The sequence below is a fragment of the Copadichromis virginalis genome, linkage group LG2 (assembly GCF_057382275.1).
Source record: "Copadichromis virginalis isolate Kocher_CV1m ecotype Utaka linkage group LG2, C_Virginalis_male_GT1.1, whole genome shotgun sequence".
In the NCBI taxonomy this organism is placed as follows: Eukaryota; Metazoa; Chordata; class Actinopteri; order Cichliformes; family Cichlidae; genus Copadichromis; species Copadichromis virginalis.
Window position 1 is genome coordinate 16,741,963 of NC_140619.1, and position 21,767 is coordinate 16,763,729.

Consider the following 21,767-nt stretch of genomic DNA (forward strand, 5'->3'; position numbering starts at 1 on the left):
GCTTGCAGAGAGTTTGCAGAAGTGAAAGTTATTTTGAGCAGCAGGCTAAGACGAGGCTTTAACAATGTAACAGATAGCTTTAAGATGGCCTTAAGATGTTTATGATGATGTTGACCTTGTATTTCAGGTGCAGTTATGACTATTTTATACACAATGCATATCTGTGCTTATTAAAGAGTTGGAGCTCGGTCAATTAATTGGGGGTTGGAAGCTTTGTTCGGCGCGATGTCCGGACAATCTATTGTGCAAGTGACTTGGAGCTATAGAAGGTTAAAACTGCGTACATGCTTACAAAACACTTATATATCAGGTCATTTCATATTAAGGTTTTAGTAGAGGTTCTTGGTTAAAACATTTATTTAGTAGAAGACATACACATAGTCTCAGTGAGCCTCTGGTCTAGTGAAAGGTCAGAAGTGCAACAGGTGAATTGAGAAAGAGCATTTGAGGACGAGACACAGACAGTTAGTAGGTGAAGAGGTGACACAGAGAGCATGTGAGGTCGTGACACACACACATGAGTTAGATTTATTTAGAGGAGAGAGAGATTAGTCATGTCTGGATTGTAACGGTGAAAGTGTCTCGGTAAAAGAGGAACCGTCCTTGTCTTCTCGGCAAGAAAGAGGAACTGAAAGGTTGACCGGAGGAATCGGCCATGAAAATAGAAGATGATGTTCTGTCTTAAAAGTCATTGTGGTGTTGATTTGACGTATGTATATATCCTGTCTGTGACGTATGAAGGGGCGTCAGTAAATCAAACCCTGATGCTATAAAAATCTGTTTGTGCTTTAGTAAGTCGAAGATCAATTGCGGTCTGCGTACAGAGTTGTCTTCCCACACGTGTGTATTCATTAAAAATCATCGTTTGACCAAGAGCTTCTGGACCAAGGGTGGTTTGTACTCTCCCTCCTCAATTTTGAACCTTAACATTTGGGGGCTTCGTCCGGTGGTTGAGGAGGGAGGATTGGAGGTGTAGATGGAGAAATTTGGTCTTAGGTGGTCTGACGGGCAGACATGAATTCCAGTGGTCGAAGTGAGTGGGCATAAGCCGGCTTATCCAAAGGTAAGGCACTACCTGTTGAATTATTTCCAAAGTGTGCCAAATTGGATATGATAAAATTTAAGTCTACTCACTGAAATTACTGGTGGATGTCTGTTTTGATTTTGATGAAAAATCTCATGAGTTGAAGCAGTTAGAGTTCTGCTAAGAAGAAAGAAGAAATGAAAGCAGTTAAAGTCTGCTAAAGCAGTTAGAGTCTGCCAGGAAAAGTTTAAATACTGGGTTGAAGTCCCAAAGAAATTGAGTTAGAGTCTCAAGTAGTTTGGTAGGGAATTTGGTCATTTTGTGGGTTAAAGTCCCGGTTGGTTATTAGGTCAGGCCTTTGTTGGTCATTTTGTGGGTTAGAGTCCCCATTGTCCATCAGGGTCGATCTGCCTCAGTCATACACTTGTTTTGGGTGTTGATTGTTGTTTCAAAGTATTATAAATTATTCTAGAACAGCAGTTAGAGTCTGCTAGGAAGCGCAGTGCTCAGAGGTAACGCTTGCCAATGCCAAGGACGCTTAGGCATTGTCCTCGAAGAGGGATAGTCAGTTGGTCACTGTGGAGCTTGGGGCACTCCAGAATAACTAGGAGTTAGAGTCTCCTTACCGTTTGGAACGGTAGTCTGCGCTTTTTTGGTCAGAAGAAGTTGGACTTCGGGCGTGTAACTTTAACCTAACACTTCGGGGTAAGCCTTGGCTGTGAAACGCCAAAAAATAGAGCTTCAGGCAAAGTTTGGGTTGGTTGACGCTTTTAAATTGAGTTAGGGATTTTAGAGATGAGGCCAGAAACAGTTAGAGTCTGATACTGGTTAATTGGTCACAAAAAACTCAGGGAGTTTGTCCGCTGGGCGGTTATTTTAAATTTGTCGAAATTGTGTAGGCGCTAAAGCTGACAGATCTGACAGTGGTTGTAAATATAAGATGTCTTTGTAATATAAAATAAGAGATCTCTGTGTGAAAGGAGTCTGAGGCAATGCTGGAGCTATTTTTAGACGGTGTGTGTGTGAGTGAAAATGCAAATGAGTAAGCAGTGAACTGTTTAAACCACAGTTGGTTTCACAAATACTGCTGCAAACATTGTTGAGTGTGTTTAAAATGCCATTTATGTTTATTAGAGGACTATAAATAAAGTATTGAGTTGCCGTAGTGGATGTATAGTAATTGACTGAGTTTGGATGTAGATATATAAATATATTGAGTGCACTGTATATACTTAAGATTAACATATTACTTTCAGTAGTAACTTTTCTCCACCATTAGTTGCTGGTGTGTTTTATTTTTTCAATTTCTTGTGTGTGCGGTGAGAATTAATGGAGGTTTCAATTTTTCGTTTGTTTGTTTTTGACTTGCTCTTTCTGATTATGACAAGCATGTCTAAAATACTCTTAGGAAAGTGTGTTTTGAGTTATATTCCTCAACTCTGGTCACAGTTTAAGTGTGAATGCGGTGACTAGAAGGTTTTGAATGAGGAATAAAGGTGTGAGAGGTATTTCTTTGGTGATGTAAAGTAGGATGTTTTAAAGTTTGAAAGTGTTTTTAATTTGAGAGAGGCATGAGTGATGTTATAAGAGTTTGAGTTTCTTTTTCTTTCAGTTCAAGAACGCATAAGTATATACACTTGGTACACCCGTTTACTCTTTTACTTTATTAAAACAGACGGTGTATTTGAGTTTGAATTTCAGTAATTGTATGTTGATATGGTAATTTAGTTTTATGTTAGGTGAAGGAGATGTCCATCTCTGCGTCTTGCAGGATTGAAAGTGAGCACGTTGAAGGTTGTGATGTGAATGCTGTGAGTACTCGATTTGAATGATTCTGTGTGATGTGTACAAAATAATAAATAATAATAACACTATGAAAGATTATAGTAGAGTGAGTGCAAGGCGGTGTGTGAACAGAGGAAGTCTGCAGAGTGTGTGTGCGTGTAATAAGGGTGTATTGTATTTACATTGAGATTTAGTAGAACCAAAGTAGAACGTTACAAACAAACAGATAAAAAAGTAAAATGAAGAGAGAAAATAACTGACAATTACATTAATGAATAGAAAACACACATACACAAAGTGCCATATGTGAAATTATTCTAGGAAGGAATCAGAAGTGAGATAGTTTAATATAAGATGCAATGAAGGAAGCAGCTTACACTCCTTTAATTTCCAGAGCCAGTGTGTTCCCTCCCCTGCCCACTTGGGCCCCGTATCAGGCGAGTATGGAAGGCTGGATAGCCCATGACGGGTAAGATCCCAACTCGAAACCCTGGGACAACCTAAGGCAGGCACAGTCACGATTACTCGGCCTCACTCAGTCCCTGTGAGCTCAGACTCACTGGTGAGATGAAGTGAAGAAGACGGGACCTTAAGGGTAAAGCCGCTGGGCTAAGGCGAAGGGGGTAAGTGGCAAGTGGACCCCTACCTTCTGGCTGAGGACAAGGAATGCTGCTATTTAAGGTGGGAAATCAAAATTTGGGTTAGTAAATTTGGGAAGGAGAAAATTGACTGTTTAAAGGCAAAATTGTGCAGGAGTCTGAAACACTGAAAAAGCAACATATGCAAATTCACACACATAAGCAGAAATGCATTAACCTTATAAAGACAAGACAAGCTCATGGAGATTAATGCATAGACACTGATTAAACCTGGCTAAGAACACAAACATATGCAATGAAGAACAGCTTGCTATTTTGTATGAATGATACAATGGTGTGAATGTTTAATAAAATACATTTGAGTTTGTAATTGAGGAATAGAAGAAGTCATATGACAAAGGGAGTGAGTTATGAAAACAAAAAAGTGTTTAAAGTAGTTTTAAAAGAGTGACTTAGGAGTGCTCTCTCGTACTGAGTGATCAAGTAGTGATCACTGTAGAAAGAAATAAAATAATTTAATAAGGAGATAATGTTTAAACATATGTTTCTGTTGTTACGGCAACACATTGAGAGATGACTCAGTATGCAAATTGGTTGGAGTGAGTGGTGACGAAGGAACTTCCTGTGTGTGTGTGTGTGACTGAGGCTTTCAGAAGAGGAAGCATAGCAGAGAAGAGAAGTGCAGATTTGGGTAGGAATTTTATAGTTTAGTGATTATATGTTGTCGTAAGGGGGTTTTATGCTGAATTTAAGTATGTTAAAGTGCATAAAGGGGGTGATTTTTGTGTGCAAATTGTGTGGTTTTAATGAGACTTTCGGTGTATTGAGGAGGTGAAATTATGTGGTGGCAAGACTTGTGTGTTTAAGGTTGTTGAGGTTGTTGTGGTGATGGGTTGATTCTGTCAGTTAGGTTAGGGTTGTTGTTGTTTTTGTTTTTAATAGAGGGAGTTTTAGGAAACATGGACATGTCTAGGAATTGGCCCATTATTTGTAACAGTGCACTTAAAGAAAACCTGTCAGGTGATTTTGTTTTGTGTTTTGTGAGCTAATAATCAGCTCTATTTTTTTCATTTCTGTTTTAAGCAGGCCTGCAACAGTGAATAACCGGTGCTGAAAATTCTCGGGAAGAGCAAATATAAGGGGGCTTTCCAGATTACAACTGGCTGAGGAGAAAGCTACCTGTGGGGACTATTCAGGTCGTCAGTCCCTGTAAAAAGGATTGTAGAGAGTCAATCCAGTCCAAAAGCATAAAGAAATATTTTCCTATGGAAAATAAAAAATGACTGAGCTCATTTTGCTGAGGGTGGAGAATCTGATCAGTTGCGCTAATAAGCTCCACTATTAGCAAATATATGGTGTGACTGGATGTGAGTGAATGTGTGTGGCTGGATGAAGGTGAGGATGAATAAATGTGGACAAACAATTGGCTTCTACCTGAAGAAAATATAATCTGATCAAACATTATTCAGCTTTAAATATTGTTCAGCTTTAAAGTTACTGTGCAACTGTGTAATAAAAATGTGCTCACAGCTTTAAAGTTACTGTGCAACTGTGTGCTCACGACTTTGGCCTTGAGAGCGATAAGAAGCGATCGCCTCATCCTGCAGGTGGAAGATATCTGCAAGCGAAGAGGCTAGAACACCCAAGGCCGCTTTCCTTTTATGGAGTTGTTTTTCTGCTAATGCAGCACTTTCCTCACAACCCCCTCCTGTAAGTTTTAGAGAATATATACCCATCCTCACAGCAAATATGAGGAATCTTCTGATGTGAGCTGTATTGAGAGGTTGTCTCTGTCTCAATAAAAGTTCACTGATTCCCCATCTGCTGCAGGTGTCCGGTTGTCTTCATTCTCCGCCAGCCTGGTTAAGTCAATTCCTCCTTAACATCTAAAAGAACCTATTTAATGAAGGAAGACGGTTCACTTTGTGTTTAATATTATTCTATTGCTGTTGTTGTTTTTTTTTTATATCCTTCAATTGGCGTCACGGAACAGGATCCGCTCCAGGCCAAACTGGAACGGGTGGGAGGATATCGGCAGTGGTCTGAGTGAACGGAGTTTGGACAAAAGCTGTGTGCACACAAAAACAAGGTAAGCAGACCTTTTATTTCTGCTATATTGAACATTATAAAAATACTTAGTGTCCAAACTCCTAGTAATTCATAACCAAAATTGTCTGGCTTACTTAAGGCTTGTTGAGAATCAGACAAGTGAATAAGAGATAAGTGAATAAGAAATAAGTGAATAAGTGAATAAAGATAAGAGTGAACTGAGGTCTGACCACGGTTGCAGCCGACGGGTTGCTCTCCGGTGTCGGATATATATACCTCAGTGCAGGTCTGGGACCTTGAAAGGGTTTATTAGTAACGCCTTTCTAAACAAATTAAAAGGTTAAAGGCCTTGAGAATATTTTTTAGTAATATTCTCTAAACTACAGAAGGGTTAGGAAGGCCCAGAGGACTTTATTAGAAAAGATCCTCTAAAACTTAAAAAGGAGAAGTACTGGTTGGAGTCCAAAGGAGGGGTCCCTTTGATCAATAGGAGAAAACGGATCTCTTCTTAAAACCCCGATGATTTTAGTGTTTTAAATGTTTTGATGTTCTGTTTGATATTGGACACACATAAATACACGCTGAATGCTTGCTGTGGAACACTGGGCAGGACAGTTTGTTCTCCGTTGTTCACAGATTACACAATTAAAGGAACTAGGTTCCTCTTTTGGTTAAAATAATACACCACACATAGAATTTTTTTTACACATTTATTACATACATAAGGAGGGTAATGAGTGACTGCAGGTAATGTATGAAGTGTGAATGAGACGTGTGAACAAGGTGACAACCAACTAGCACCCCTATCAGGAAGCTCTAGGCAAGGTTACCCGCCAGACTCCGGTTTGGTAGAAGCTTGGTAACACCTGAAGGGATATTTCAGTGCTGACTCACCTTTAAAGCAGCGCCCCAGCTGATTAGTGCCTAACAGAGGCAGAAACCCAGCTGGCCCAAATTCTCCTTTAAAATCAATAAAAGAACACTCCTCCATTGACAGTAAAATGGATGGAGAATTAGATCGAGAAACTAATGATGATGGTTGGGGTCCCGGTGCTATTCTTAGCACATTGGGAGAACAATTAACATGTGTTGAGACAGTCATCAACTCCACACACCAGCCCAAAGAAGCAAAAAAGCAGAAAGAGTCATTGAGGAAAACAGCTGAAAGGTTAATGAAAGAAAAGGGAAAGGATGAGGGGAGTAGTGGTAATTGGGGAATAATTTGGCAGAATAAGGCTATGCAGGCAAAAGAGAAAGAGGAAGAAGCCAACTCAGCAGCAGCAGGTGCAGGTGTGATGAGCGGGGTGAGACACAGAAAGGAAGCAGATAAGCACGCAGGCCGCAAAGTTAAATTTAATCACTGGGTGTGTTTATGGGAAACTGCAAAACCACACATGAAGAAAAATAGGTCTCAGCCACCTCCCTATTCTGCCTCAACTCCTCCCTCAGCAGGCATATATCCGGTACTTAATATCTCTGGTGGAATAATGACTATTGGAGAAGAACCGCCCGTAGCTCCAACTCCCATAGATACCAAGCATTTTTGCCCAGGAAGCTCCTCTCTGTCGGCGACACCCTCAGCTAGTAGTAGAGCCCCCTCTTCCATGTCCCATTGTTCTGGAACCAGATCTGAGGGCCTAACTGACCCATTTGCGAGCGCACCATTTGCGGTTCGAATGAACAGACAGGAACCCACTGAACAACAATTAACTGATCTAGAAGCAGCATTACGCAGCTGCTTAAATGAACATAGGTCAGTGGTCCAGGTGAATAATCGTGTTGCGTCAGCCCCTCTTTCCCAGTCCAACCCCTTTGCCAGCACTCCTGTCGCTGTTAAAGGAGATCTGACCGCTACTGCAAAAACTGAGCCTGGCACTTCACCAAATGTCACAGTTAACATGTCTTTGGTGGGCCGTCAGGATCCGGAAACACAGATGAGTTTAGCCCACGTTTTTGCTGACACTGCTAACCCACCAGGCGGGGAAAAAACTGAGGATACTGATGATGAACTCAGTGACCTTAACAATACACCCCTCTCTACCTCTCCCAGTTTAGGATATCAGACTAGATCTAAGGGCCCTGTGCCTCAGCCTCCAGGCATGTTTCCCCTGGTCCAGACTAAAGCGCAACGTAGACCAGTGTATCAACCTTATTCATTCGGAGATGTCCAGGCCCTAGTGGACAAACTCCCTGACATAACGGAGGGAGGGAATGCCTGGTTGGCTGGTTTGGATAAATACACAGCTGGACAGGACCTCGCACTGGGAGATTTTAGAGCTATTATAACTAGGTGCACATCCCGATCTCAGGCAGCGGACCTGGAACAAAATGCGGGTACTACCATGCATGAGAACGCGGTGCCACTAATGCAGGCTTTGAGGTTTATTGGACCGGCCCTGCGCAAACAATTCCCACCCAAAAATCAAGGCACCTTACAGAAATTTAAATGGGAGGGAAAGCAAAATCCCACCAATTATCTAAATCAGGCTGTTGAAGACTGGGTGAACCATACAGGTCATCACCCCAGTAGGACTTGTTCACAGAGCATGTGGTTTAGAAGGGCGGTGCTGAGGGGCATTCCGGAGTCAGTAAGCCAGAAAATGGAGGATAATCCTGATTTGCAGGACTGTGACTTTGCAATCTGGAAGAAACATTTGATTTTTAATCTTAACAAAGTGCAGATTAAGTCTGATGATAAAGCGGAGAGCGTCGAAGATTTACAGTTGCAACTGTTGAAGGTTCAGCTGCAGAAAGCTAAAAACGACCTGGGTGGAAAAGGTGACAAGCCTAAAAAGCAGCTTGTGGCCGCTGCGGCTCCCCCTCCTGGTCCAGTTGCCCCTGATTTGTATCCGAACCCATGGCCAGCTGATCCACAGCCCCCACAGTATGGTGCTTATCACTCCCCGGCCCCTTATGGGCAGAGAGGTTCCCCATTTGGAGGAAACAGAGGTGGTTTCAGGGGAAGGGGTCAGATGGGAGGTGGTAGGGGAGCCCAGATGTATGTTTGTTTCCGGTGTGGACAACCTGGACACTGGGCTAAAGCGTGCCCTTTGAACCCGGCTGCTGGAAGAGGCAGGGGAGCCCGTGGTGGGCCCTATCAGCATCCTGGCCACAGAGGTGGACCTCGTGGTGCTTTAGTTGAAGTGCCCCCGGCCCCACAGATGCCTGTGATGGGGTGGGAGTACTACGAGGGTGGTCCCCAGCTATAGGACACCCCACAGACTGCCCAGGACAGTGAAGGGACAACGGCGGACCCTATGCTGTCCATAACTGTAGATAAAAGAAGAAGCAGCTTTTTAGTGGACACTGGAGCTACGTACTCCACCATTAAGGATGTTGCTCGTGAAAGACTTACTGACAGAGTGATTACAGTGGTGGGCATATCTGGGGAACCTAAAACTCTGCCTTACACCGTGCCCCTCCCCACAAAGGTTGGAGATCAGACCTTGTTACACAGCTATGTTTGTTCAAAACAGGCGCCTGCGAATTTACTGGGAAGAGACTTGTTGATTAAATTAGGAGCCACAATACTCTGCTCTTCACAAGGCCTAACTGTAACTCTCCCTACTGGGGTTGTGCTTCCCTGTTCTAATGGGCCAGAGGGAGGTGGTCAGTTTCTGCTGCAACCCTCCTCCTGTTTGGCGGACTCTGCTGACATCTACTGGGCATTATTGGAAGTTGAAACACCTGCTGAACCAGGAGTTTGGACTGCTTTTCAGCAATGGCGGCCGTGGCTCTCACTCCTGCATCCTTATGTCCCTCCCCCTGACCCACCTCATGTTACACTGTTTTATGACAGGCATGACACCACCTGGTACCAGCACATGTTCCAAGAGCAGTGTGAGGGGCGGGCTTGGTCTCTGAACATGTCGTGCATTTTTGCGGCACCGGAGGGAGTGGCAGCAGCGGTTACTTTTACAACAGATCAATTACAGTGGTACATGATGTCTGATGAGGCAGCTCCCCATGTGTCACTGGCCTTACATCCTGGACACCAGGCTAAGGAGCTGGGTGGAATGGTTAAACGTTCCCTTGCGGCCACTGACTGGACACCTACAAAACTCCCACAGGTTTTGTTTTCTCCATCTACCAACACATACCAAATTTTAAATGATTGCTTTAATTCCTCAACACTGCAACATAGAGTGGTCAGCGGGTCACATGGCAGAGAACACACAGACCACTGTGATGCTGCGCCTTTACTCGACTCTCTTCCAGATTGTTTGTGGTCCCATGGACCCACAGATGTAGGTTTAGTTGATGTGGAGCCAGTCTCTTTTCAACTGTCATCTGCTACCCCTTTGTGGCAGCCTCAGTACCCACACAGACCGGAGGCTGAGGCTGGTATTGCAGAAACAATTTCTGGTTTGGTCACTGCCGGTGTCCTGGAGCCCTCCTGCTCTAAGTGGAACACGCCCATCCTACCCGTTGAGAAAAAAGGCACGGGGAAGTTCAGAATGGCACATGATTTGAGAAGGATTAATGCCTTACTTGGCACTCCTACTTTGCCTGTGCCTAATCCTTATGTTGCCTTGACCAACCTCCCACCATCTCATGCCTGGTTCACCTGCATTGACTTGGCTAATGCCTTTTTCTGCCTCCCACTTCGTGAGTCACTGCGTGACATTTTCTCATTTACATTTAGAGGCCGACAATGGCGTTACACTCGCTTACCACAGGGATTTGCCCTCTCCCCAGGACTGTTTAATCAGTGTTTGAAAGAACTTTTACAAACCTGCCCACTACCATCTGACTGTATGTTAATACAATATGTGGATGACCTTTTGCTGTCTGCTCCCACGGCTGACATCTGTTTGGAGGCCACCAGAGTGGTACTTCACCACCTGGCCAACACAGGTTTTAAAGTGAGCAAAAACAAACTACAGATTGCAAGAAAACAGGTTTCTTTTCTAGGCCGCATGGTCTCACAGTCCGGTATTTCCTTGTCCCCAGAACACAGGAACTCCATTTTGCACCATCCAAAACCTCTAACTGTAAAAGACATGTTGTCATTTTTGGGCCTGACTGGTTACAGCAGGACCTATGTCCCAGACTATGTTGGCCTTACTTCCCCTTTGCGCGCTTTGGTAAATGAACAAGGCATGAGAAACCTCTCTGCTCCCCTCTCATGGACTACAGAAACAGAACAGGCGTTTATAAAGTTAAAACAACAGCTTTCTGTCGCCTCTGACCTTGCTGTGCCGGATTATGCTTTGCCTTTTCATCTTGATGTTTCTGGAACTGGAACCCATATCAATGGTATCCTGTTCCAGAAAAAAGGGGGAGAGAGAAAAGTGTTGACATATGTAAGCGTAATGCTTGACAACACTGAAAAACGCCACCCACCGTGCACACAACACGTTTCTGGACTTGCAAAAATCATTCAGAAAACAGCACACATAGTGATGAACCACCCACTAAAAATTTTGACATCACACAGTGTGGTGGCCTACGTCTCTTCACAGGCCTTCACACTCACTTCACTCAGGCAGAGACGCCTCAGTACCATTTTGGAAGCACCACACATCACCTACTCACATGAAGGCATAAACATGGCTGATCACATGGGATCGGGGGAACCACATATGTGTGAAGAGGTTGTGCAGGTACAGGAGAAAATCAGGCCAGATTTGCAGGCAGAACCTCTAATGGATGCAGAAAAAGATTGGTTCACAGATGGATGTTGTTTCAGAACTGAAAGTGGAATGTTGAAGGCTGCATGGGCAATAGTGGAACAGACAGACATGAGATGGAAAACAGTGAAGGCAGAGCAGTTGACAGGACAACAGTCTGCACAGAGAGCTGAACTGAGAGCGGTGATTGAAGCCTTAAGGATGGGAAAGGGACAGAAAGTGAATATATACAGTGATTCAGCTTATGCTGTGGGAGCAGTGCATGTGGAGCTCAAGCAGTGGCTAAGAGCTGGTTTTTTGACAGCCAGCGGAAAGCCTATTAAACATGAGATGGAAATGAGGGAATTAGCGGAAGCACTGTTGTTACCTGTTAAGGTGGCAGTGGTAAAATGCAAAGGACACAGTGCCGGATTGGATTTAGTGGCATTAGGTAACAAACAGGCCGACTTAGTAGCTAAGCAGACAGCTGGTTACTTACCCTCCCTGATTATGGTAATGGACCCAGAAGCCACACCCCCTCCAGAAAGACCACCCATACAACTAGGCCTAGCCACAATCAGAGAGTTACAGGACAAAGCCAGCCCCCAGGAAAAATCCTTATGGGTAACAAGAGGAGCCACAAACACAGATGTGTGGCGTGGCCCAGATGGAAGGCCCATTCTACCGCCAGGGGTCAGACAGACAGCAATGGAAGAGGCACATGGAGTGGGGCATGTGGGACCTGCACAAATGATGAGGAACTTAGCTGGCTGGTGGCACCCTTATTTAAAAGACATGACAAAATACATGGTTAAAACCTGTAAGGAGTGCAACCAATTTGGAATCAAGCCCGCCTTCAAGCCAATAGCAGGGTACTTCCCCATCCCACTTTGCCCAGGGAAAGAAATAATCATTGATTACACAGACATGGTGGACAGAGTAGGTAGTTACAGGTACCTGCTGGTGGCTGTGGATGCATTTTCAGGTTGGCCAGAAGCCTGGCCGACAGCAAGTGAAAACAGTAGAACTGTGGTGAAGTGTCTGATTAATCATTATATACCACAGCATGGGTTTCCCGAGGTCATAAGGTCGGACAATGGTTCACATTTCAGGAACCACGATCTGCAGAGGGTTGAAGCCGCATTAGGTTTGAAACATAAGTTTGGCTCAGTTTACCACCCCCAGTCCCAGGGGAAAGTGGAAAGGATGAATCAAACTCTAAAAACTAAATTGGCTAAAATCTGTGCACAGACCAAATTAGATTGGGTTAAGGCATTGCCTCTTGCATTAATGTCCATAAGATGCTCAGTAAATCAAACCTCTGGTTACACTCCATTTGAGTTGGAGCATGGCAGGCCTTTTCCTGGCCCCTCCTCTCGCCTGTTAATGTCGGATGAAGCTGATTCAGACCTCGATCCGAGGACATATTATAACATGCTCCGCAGTTTTGTTGCCCAGTATTCCTCACAGGTCGCTGAAAGAAACCAGCAAGAGCTGAAAGAGGCGGCTACACCTGGAATGGACTACGTCCTCCTGAAAGTCACAAAGAGAAAGTGGGCTGAGCCTCGCTGGACAGGCCCTTACCGCATAACAGAGCGGACCTCCCACGCTGTCAGGCTCGAAGGTAAAGGTGACACCTGGTTTCATTACACACAGTGCGCTGCTGCCACCGAACCAGGAAGAACCTTGAGAGAGGTGCAGAAGGACCTGTCAGAAGGAGCTGCAACAGCATCACCAACCACTTGAGGGAGCCAAAGCTCAACCTACAAGCCGGCTGGCTACAAAAGGGGGTGTTCTTAATACTGAACTAAACATTTTTATTTTTCTATTTTTAACATCTTTTATGACTTTGCTTTTATATTGGCTTGAGTTTTAAGATTTACATTTTACATTGCAATAGTTTTAACCGCTGAAAGCTCATTTACAGTTGTGTCACTGATACTTTTTGTTGCTCTTTAACTCCTAGAACACGCCCTTGGCGAGGTGGGGGGAACTGGACCACCTTTCTCTGCCCCATCATCCTCTATTAGACGACATCCAAGCTAAGTAAACATGTCTTGGCCCTTTCCCCCTGAAATGACAGGCAGGCAAAGATGTTGCGTCTTTGTTTGCTTCCTGGCCCTGGGTCTCATTCCCATTGGCATAATCCTGATCTGTGAAGGGCCCCCGACACTTCTGACACCTTCAAGTTCAAAAGCTTCGCCCCCTTCTGACAGTCCCAATCTGACAAATGTAGCCCCTAGGGTCTTGCCCACCACTTCCTCTCCAGTTTTGCCCACGCCCGATCCAGTTAGAAAGAAACGAGACACGGTTACCTCCTGTACCCCAAGTACGACTAGAATGATTACTCTCTGTGTCCCCAACAATAAAAGTTGGGTAGTTGAAATAGATTTCGCTAGCTTCCCAGTCACTCCCGTCACCAAAGACCAAGGGGGGGATCTTTTTAACCTTGCAGTACATCTCTCCTCCTCAGTGTGGTATATAACCCTGGGAGGTTGGCATCAGTGGAAATGGTCCAGTTTAGTGTCAGAAACGGACCTCGATTGGTCCAAACACTCTAGGGGTCAGGCTTTGCACTGGAGAAACCAAAATATGCTCAGAATAGCAAAAAAACCGGATCTTTCAGGCTTAATTTTTACCCTAAAGGATCTGGCCTTGACCTCCTGTCAACAATTTATACTTGCCCCTTGGACTGATCGCACCGCCCTGTATTGGCAAATGGAAATATGCCCTAGCGTTGGTGCAGCTCCAAGCTCTGTAGTTAAAGATGATAATCCCACCTTTAATGGCCCTCCGGTGACATATACAAACGGGGGGAGAAACGGCCGAATACGCATTGTAGACACAGATAAAATGTCTAAAGATGACCTCTTCCAAATTCTAACCGGTATTTCTGGAGCAACAAACAACTGGTTACTACTAGCTGAACAAGCTGCTGACACGACGGCTTCCGACTGCATAGTATGTATGGGAGCCCGCCCCACTTTAAGAGTTGTACCGGCGCCAGTCAATAGTGCATGCCTCCTGCATCTTATGAACAATACAAAACGAGGTCATTGCTCATATCTGGAAAACCACTTTCCTAAAACTCAACGCTCGGTCTCTAATAAACCACCTTTCTTTTCTTCAGATGTAGCTGTGAACAATTTCACTTGTATTAACCTGACTGGCAATGCAGTAAAACTAGGTAGCTTGAACTCTTCTTGGTGCACTGAAATGACAGTTATGAAACCAAACTTCCGACCTACGGCTAGGGCTGATTTGTGGTGGTGGTGTGGCAAAAACAAGTTATATGATGGTTTCCCTCGGGATGCGTCAGGTCTTTGCGCTCTCATAACTCTTATTTTACCTGTTTTAGTCACTCCAGTAGATCTCTCTATAGAAGTACACGAAGTTGGCCTCCCATCCTCCTCTGAACGCCGCTCTAAACGTTCTCTAATCCCAGGTTCAGCTCATAATCCAACCTATATTGATGCTGTAGGTATACCCCGTGGGGTCCCCGATGAATATAAACTGCGAGACCAGGTTAAAGCAGGGTGGGCCTCGATACTTTGGATGGTTGAAATAAATGCGAATGTAGACAGAATTAACTACATTCACTTTAATGTGCAACTGTTGGCTAATTACACTCGAGATGGTTTTGAAGCTGTGCATGCACAGTTATCTGCCACTTCCCTAATGGCTTTCCAAAACAGGGTCGCAACGGATTTTCTCCTCGCAGAAAGAGGCGGAGTCTGCAGCCTTTTTGGTCAGGAGTGCTGTACCTATATCCCCAATAACACAGCTCCTGATGGTTCCCTCACTAAAGCTATTACTGGCCTCACAGCTCTTACTGTTAAAATGAAGGAACACTCGGGCGTTGATACTGCCATGTGGGACTCTTGGCTTAACATGTTTGGCAAATATAAGGCCCTTGTAGCTTCCATCCTAGTTTCCATCTCAGTTTTTGTTGCTGTCCTAGTCACCTGCGGTTGCTGTTGTATTCCATGCATTCGATCCCTCTTCCAGAGACTGATTGTTACAGCTTTCACTCCTGAGGATAAGGATCTCGCCCGGCAGATGCCTTTATTGGCTAGTCAACTTCCCACCTCCTCGCCAACGGATGATGAAAACTCTGATCGTGAGGGTGACGAACATTATCGTCTTTCTCTTGTTTAAATGCTTCTAGAATGGTTGTTTCTCTGTGGTGTTTTGTATTAGACTTGTTATTAATTGTTTCCCTCACCCACTTCCTCTTGAAGGATATATCTGGTTGAACTGTGTCTGGTCGGGTTGTGAGGGTTAAGCGATGTTCTCAGGGTCTCCGGACTTAAGCCTGAGCGAATGTGCACTCCCACCACTGGATATAAATTGTTTTTTTTTTTTTTTTTTTTTTTTCCACACCCCTTCCTCACGTTTTACCATATTCACTTTTGAATGTCCTTAGCAGTTACCGTTCTTAGTTTATTTTACGGTTGATTTATTGTTTCACATTTTCACGTTTATATCTCTCATTATTATAGTATACTCTGTACTCTCCACATTTTTATCATTACTTATGCTTTTTGGTTGCTGAGTTACAGGAACTGTTAATTTTGTGTCACTACCCTGGTTGCACTGACTCGTTGTATCCTTTTGTGCAGGACAGCTGTTACTGCTTTCATCGGGAACCGAGACTGCTTGCAGCCGACCCCTGGGCAGGGTGGTGCCTGGACTCTTTTCTCCTCATCTGCAATGACAGATAAAGACAAATGATAAGACCCGAGGAGTTTTTCGAGCCAGGCTTCGACACGTCTCTGTGTTCCTTTGAATGTTACTTATTTTTGTGTGTTGACCCATTTAAGATGGGTCAAAAGGGGGATTTGAAGAAAATATAATCTGATCAAACATTATTCAGCTTTAAATATTGTTCAGCTTTAAAGTTACTGTGCAACTGTGTAATAAAAATGTGCTCACAGCTTTAAAGTTACTGTGCAACTGTGTGCTCACGACTTTGGCCTTGAGAGCGATAAGAAGCGATCGCCTCATCCTGCAGGTGGAAGATATCTGCAAGCGAAGAGGCTAGAACACCCAAGGCCGCTTTCCTTTTATGGAGTTGTTTTTCTGCTAATGCAGCACTTTCCTCACAACCCCCTCCTGTAAGTTTTAGAGAATATATACCCATCCTCACAGCAAATATGAGGAATCTTCTGATGTGAGCTGTATTGAGAGGTTGTCTCTGTCTCAATAAAAGTTCACTGATTCCCCATCTGCTGCAGGTGTCCGGTTGTCTTCATTCTCCGCCAGCCTGGTTAAGTCAATTCCTCCTTAACATCTAAAAGAACCTATTTAATGAAGGAAGACGGTTCACTTTGTGTTTAATATTATTCTATTGCTGTTGTTGTTTTTTTTTTATATCCTTCATACCAGAGAAAATTTCTGTTTTGTTGACTGGGGTTAGATTATGGGATTATAGTATATTGTTGGGGGAATGCCAAATGTTACAGGGGAAACATTTTCTTAATTGGAGGAAGACATGACTGATAATTGTTCTGTTTTAAGTTTATTTGTATGACATAGATTGGATCATGAGGGGGAAAAACTGAGCATTTTAAGTTCTGTATAGTATTGTGACACATTTCATGTGTCAAAATAAAGGGGGAATTTAAGGTTTAATAAATTAATTGTTTAATAATTTAGGATCATTTTAGGACTTTTTTGGTTCTTATTATGTGTGATTATGTTTGGGGTTTTTTGGGGGGTCATTTGGGTATGGTAAAACTGAAACTGTTATTTTTATGTTAAGGGTAAAGGATTAAAGTGAACTGAATCCTGTTTAGAAGATACAATACCAGGGTTTTAAAGCTGTGTACAAATCTTAGAGGGAAATTGTGGGACACGTTGACAAAAAGATATCCTTTGGGGAAAATTAGTGAGGGTTGAAGGAGGAGAACAGGTTGGATTTCTTTTGATTTCTAGAAGAAGTGGTTATAATGTAGGCTTACACATACAGATATTACATAGATTTATTTTTAGGATAAAGGGGAGAGTTTATAAATAGAAATGATTTTTATACATATTGCAATTTTTGATATGAGTTATTGAAGTTACTGAAGGATTGCACGCGCTTACAGACACAGAGTCCAGAAACACACATGACAGTATAGAGTCCAGGCAAAAGGCCTCAAATTCATTTAGCTTTTAACTGAACTTAAAGAAGGACCAAAGAGGAAGGAAAGCATATATTTTGGTTAAGTCTGATAAATTAGAATTAGAAGGTATTGTTACATTAAAAGGAGCAAAATGAAATAAAAAGGCTATACTAAACACAGGTTATAACATAGGAAATGTGAGGTTGAAATGAAGTTAGTGTTAACACACAGGAGTTGTTTCAAGGCAGCATTTAGCTATGATGAAATGTATGCAGGAGTAATTGCTTATATGCTTAAACTTAATTGATTAAAGTGGTTGTTTTCTTTTGGAGCTTTTAGTAGAATAGGCGCTTATAATGATTTTCTTGTTAAAAATGTGACTTAAGATTAGAGTAGAGGCACTTGCAGCAGCGACAGTTTGTGTACAGGATGTTGATGATCATATAGGGAAAATAGAGCGAGCAACCGGATGTGAAAGCAGCGCTTAAAGTGTTAAAATGATGAGTAACGTTGAAGAATATATATAAATACAAGTCAATAAGTTAAGAGCATAATTAGGATCATGCTTTTGATTAAAGAGTCCCAAATAGGATAAGTTAGGGAGGTGCAGGAAAAGGTGTTTTGTTTCCTTTGCAGAAAATCTCGGCGGGGAATCCTGGAGGCCCGAGGAACCACCAGAGAGGGACTGAGAAAACCAAAGCTTACACATGGAGTGTTCTCGAATGGGAGCTGGTGTTTATTACCGGACCAATTAGATGACACGAGGTTGTCTGATTTGCTGAGCGAGAACGCAATGTATTGCGACCTCTGGTGTGCCAGAGGTCGAGAGAGGGAATATGGAGCAGGGAAATTATTTTACTGCTATTGTTAAATAATTGTCATCATTACCATTGCATTAATAATATAATCTGGAGTTTATATTGCATTCACGGGTTGAACAGTGTGTGTCTTTCAGAAAGGCTAAAAGTCACAGGCTGACACGAAACAGGCTTGCAGAGAGTTTGCAGAAGTGAAAGTTATTTTGAGCAGCAGGCTAAGACGAGGCTTTAACAATGTAACAGATAGCTTTAAGATGGCCTTAAGATGTTTATGATGATGTTGACCTTGTATTTCAGGTGCAGTTATGACTATTTTATACACAATGCATATCTGTGCTTATTAAAGAGTTGGAGCTCGGTCAATTAATTGGGGGTTGGAAGCTTTGTTCGGCGCGATGTCCGGACAATCTATTGTGCAAGTGACTTGGAGCTATAGAAGGTTAAAACTGCGTACATGCTTACAAAACACTTATATATCAGGTCATTTCATATTAAGGTTTTAGTAGAGGTTCTTGGTTAAAACATTTATTTAGTAGAAGACATACACATAGTCTCAGTGAGCCTCTGGTCTAGTGAAAGGTCAGAAGTGCAACAGGTGAATTGAGAAAGAGCATTTGAGGACGAGACACAGACAGTTAGTAGGTGAAGAGGTGACACAGAGAGCATGTGAGGTCGTGACACACACACATGAGTTAGATTTATTTAGAGGAGAGAGAGATTAGTCATGTCTGGATTGTAACGGTGAAAGTGTCTCGGTAAAAGAGGAACCGTCCTTGTCTTCTCGGCAAGAAAGAGGAACTGAAAGGTTGACCGGAGGAATCGGCCATGAAAATAGAAGATGATGTTCTGTCTTAAAAGTCATTGTGGTGTTGATTTGACGTATGTATATATCCTGTCTGTGACGTATGAAGGGGCGTCAGTAAATCAAACCCTGATGCTATAAAAATCTGTTTGTGCTTTAGTAAGTCGAAGATCAATTGCTGTCTGCGTACAGAGTTGTCTTCCCACACGTGTGTATTCATTAAAAATCATCGTTTGACCAAGAGCTTCTGGACCAAGGGTGGTTTGTACTCTCCCTCCTCAATTTTGAACCTTAACAGGGCCACCGTATATATTTATATATAAACATATAAAAATAAAACCATGTTTTTTTTACATTAGTAATTCCTTTTGTTCATAATTTTATATTGTTGTTAATAATAAATTAATTAAAACAACAAACCGAGAGCCGGTTGGGAGCCGAAAGTCCTCGCGGCACCTGTCTTGTCATTCTGTTAGGTATTGAGAGAAGGAAGAGAGAACACAAATGTAGGACTCACAGGCTGGTGAAGGATGGTGTTTTAATAAACACTACAGGATTAACAAGAATAAGACAACTGACTGGCTCACTGAATGGGTGGACTGAACTGAACCGGAAACACACACATGGAATCGATGATGACAGGACAACAAACTGAGAGAAACTGAGGGCTTAAATACACTGGCTAATGACGGTAAGAATTAGATGAGAACACACAGCTGAACTAAATCTAACAAATGACACATAGAAATAGAACTGAACATAATGCACACAGACAGATGGCTAACACAATAAGACAGGAAACACATGGAAAATAAACAGTGACAAAGTCCAAACTGAAAACACTGGGTCAAAGACCAGAAAAACCCTGACATTACCAAAGAGTTGCAGTTTTAGTTTTATCACTGAAAATCATGGGAAAATGTGATGATGTATTTGCAAGGGAAAGATGCCCCAGTGGGAGTGGAAAGTTCTGTGGGTCATCTACAAACAGTGTGCTAATTTGTTTACAAAACTGCAGTCAGTTTATTTCATTAATTACCTGCTGAGAGCAGCGAGGTCAGAAACAAGCATACCTGATGATGGATTGTGAGGGAGTGAGTGGTGTTCTAAAATAAAGCAAAGCTTTTATGAGTTTGTCTCTTTCAGTGTGACAGCTGAATGAAAGGAGGCTAAAGAACAGTCAATATTGGTTGTCTACAAGGTCAAACTTGTCTCTTAGAAATAGCTGGGGACTCTGCAAGGTCCTGAGTATATAAACTCAACAAATTTTCAGAGGAGAGCTGAACTAATACAAACTATAATAAACTATTTATAAACCTAAATCATGTGTAACAGCTGATCTGTGAGATGGTATTAGAACATCATTATTTACCATCAAATTACAAGCTCTCCAAGCACACCATTGTTTTTCTTGTGACATTACCAATAAGTTTGATGTGTCACATGGCCCTCTTCCTATTGAAAAAACAAAAGTTGTATCCAAGGTGGCCGACTTCTAAATGGCCACCATGGTCACCACCCATCTTGAGGAGTTTGCCCCCTCACATATACTCACATATACAAACAGGACTTTAATATTACCAGCCATTCCCATTTTATTATGGTGTATCCATATAAATGGCCCACCCTGTATAATAATAATAATAATAATAATCTTGTTTTCCTTATTACAGTGAGCAAGACAGGTTTCATGTTACACATTTCTACACAGAGTTCAGTTACACCATAAGAACATCTCTGTCATTTTCAGAAGTGCGCACAGATATCTTTTTTTCTGATACTTACCTTGACACATACTATCCAACATAGTGATATTGTCAGGGTCCTGGGTCTGAGTGATCCAGGGTCCCTGAGTAGTTATGGACTTGTATTTTATCATGTGTGTTTTTGGTGTGCTGTCCCTCGTTCGCCCTGCTTGCAGGTATGTGTGTTTATGTGTTTATGTGTGTGTGTGGATGCTGGTGTTTCTAAGATCACCTGTTTACAGCCACCTTCGGGCCTGGTGGTGTGGCCCTGCCAGGTAGTTGGCCACACCTGAAGACCATCACACAGCTGATCAAGCCTCGTCGGAGGAGCTACTTAAGAGTGTGGTGGAGCTCTCTCCAATGCTGTATCATTGCGTGACTTCATGTTAGTCTCTCGGCCAGTCAGTACGGTTAGTCTACCACATTGTGTGTGTCTTACGGCTGCCTGTTTGTTATCTCCGCAGGAGAAGCATGGAGACGAGAGGTCAGCGAGCACGGGGTGCTCAGACACTGACACGGACAAGGAACGCTGACACTAGGAAGAGGACATGTCGCAGACAGCACTGCCATGTGGGGCTTGGCAGTGCTGCTACCGTAGGCCCCGGTCTGGATGGACCTTGCCTTGGTGGGTACAAGAGGACGGGGGTGCCTACTGGGGTCAGCGGGGGAGCTGGCCCTAGGGAGGGGCATCCTCCCCTCCCTCCTTTTCCTCCCCATCCCCGGCTACCTCCCTCTTCCCGCTCCACCACACTCACCCACACAGGTAGGGCCTTGGGGTGCGGGTGTGTCAACAGGGTGCAGGGGAGACATACCCCCCCGTCCCCTTCTGGCCACCTGTGCCTCAATTTTATCTCACAACTTAGACATCCACATTACTTACACTTTCATAACACACACATATATATAGGGCCTTGAGGGTGGGCACGTTAACGGCGTCCAGTGGACGGTCTGTGTACTCAAACCTACCTCGGGCGCCAGTGCCCACCTCTCAATTTTAAATCCATGTAGACATTGAGGGTTCTCGGGAGGGGCCGTGCTAACACCTGCTGCTCTCTGGCAGCAGCACCATGCTCTCCCAGCAACACTACACATGAGCAGGAGGAGGGAGGTATGGGGTCTTCACAAACCCCCCTTCTCTACTAGCCATCGGGGCGGGGGAGCTGGGAGGAGATGTTGGCTGTCCCATTGGCCTCCCTACTGCTGCGGAGCCTGGGACGGTCTGC

General features: G+C 43.5%; 1 protein-coding gene across 1 annotated transcript; it reads left to right on the top strand.

Moving 5' to 3' along the window:
- Positions 1 to 5,751: 5,751 nt before the first annotated feature.
- LOC146717127 (uncharacterized) lies at positions 5,752 to 8,666 on the top strand. The gene has a single exon (XM_085472008.1). It carries the CDS (start codon positions 6,459 to 6,461, stop codon positions 8,664 to 8,666), a length of 2,208 nt encoding a protein of 735 aa, XP_085328134.1. The 5' UTR covers positions 5,752 to 6,458.
- The last annotated feature ends 13,101 nt before the right edge of the window (positions 8,667 to 21,767 follow it).

Excerpts from the sequence above, each read along its gene's own strand:
- LOC146717127 (XM_085472008.1), top strand. The coding sequence starts at position 6,459 with ATGGATGGAGAATTAGATCGAGAAACTAATGATGATGGTTGGGGTCCC.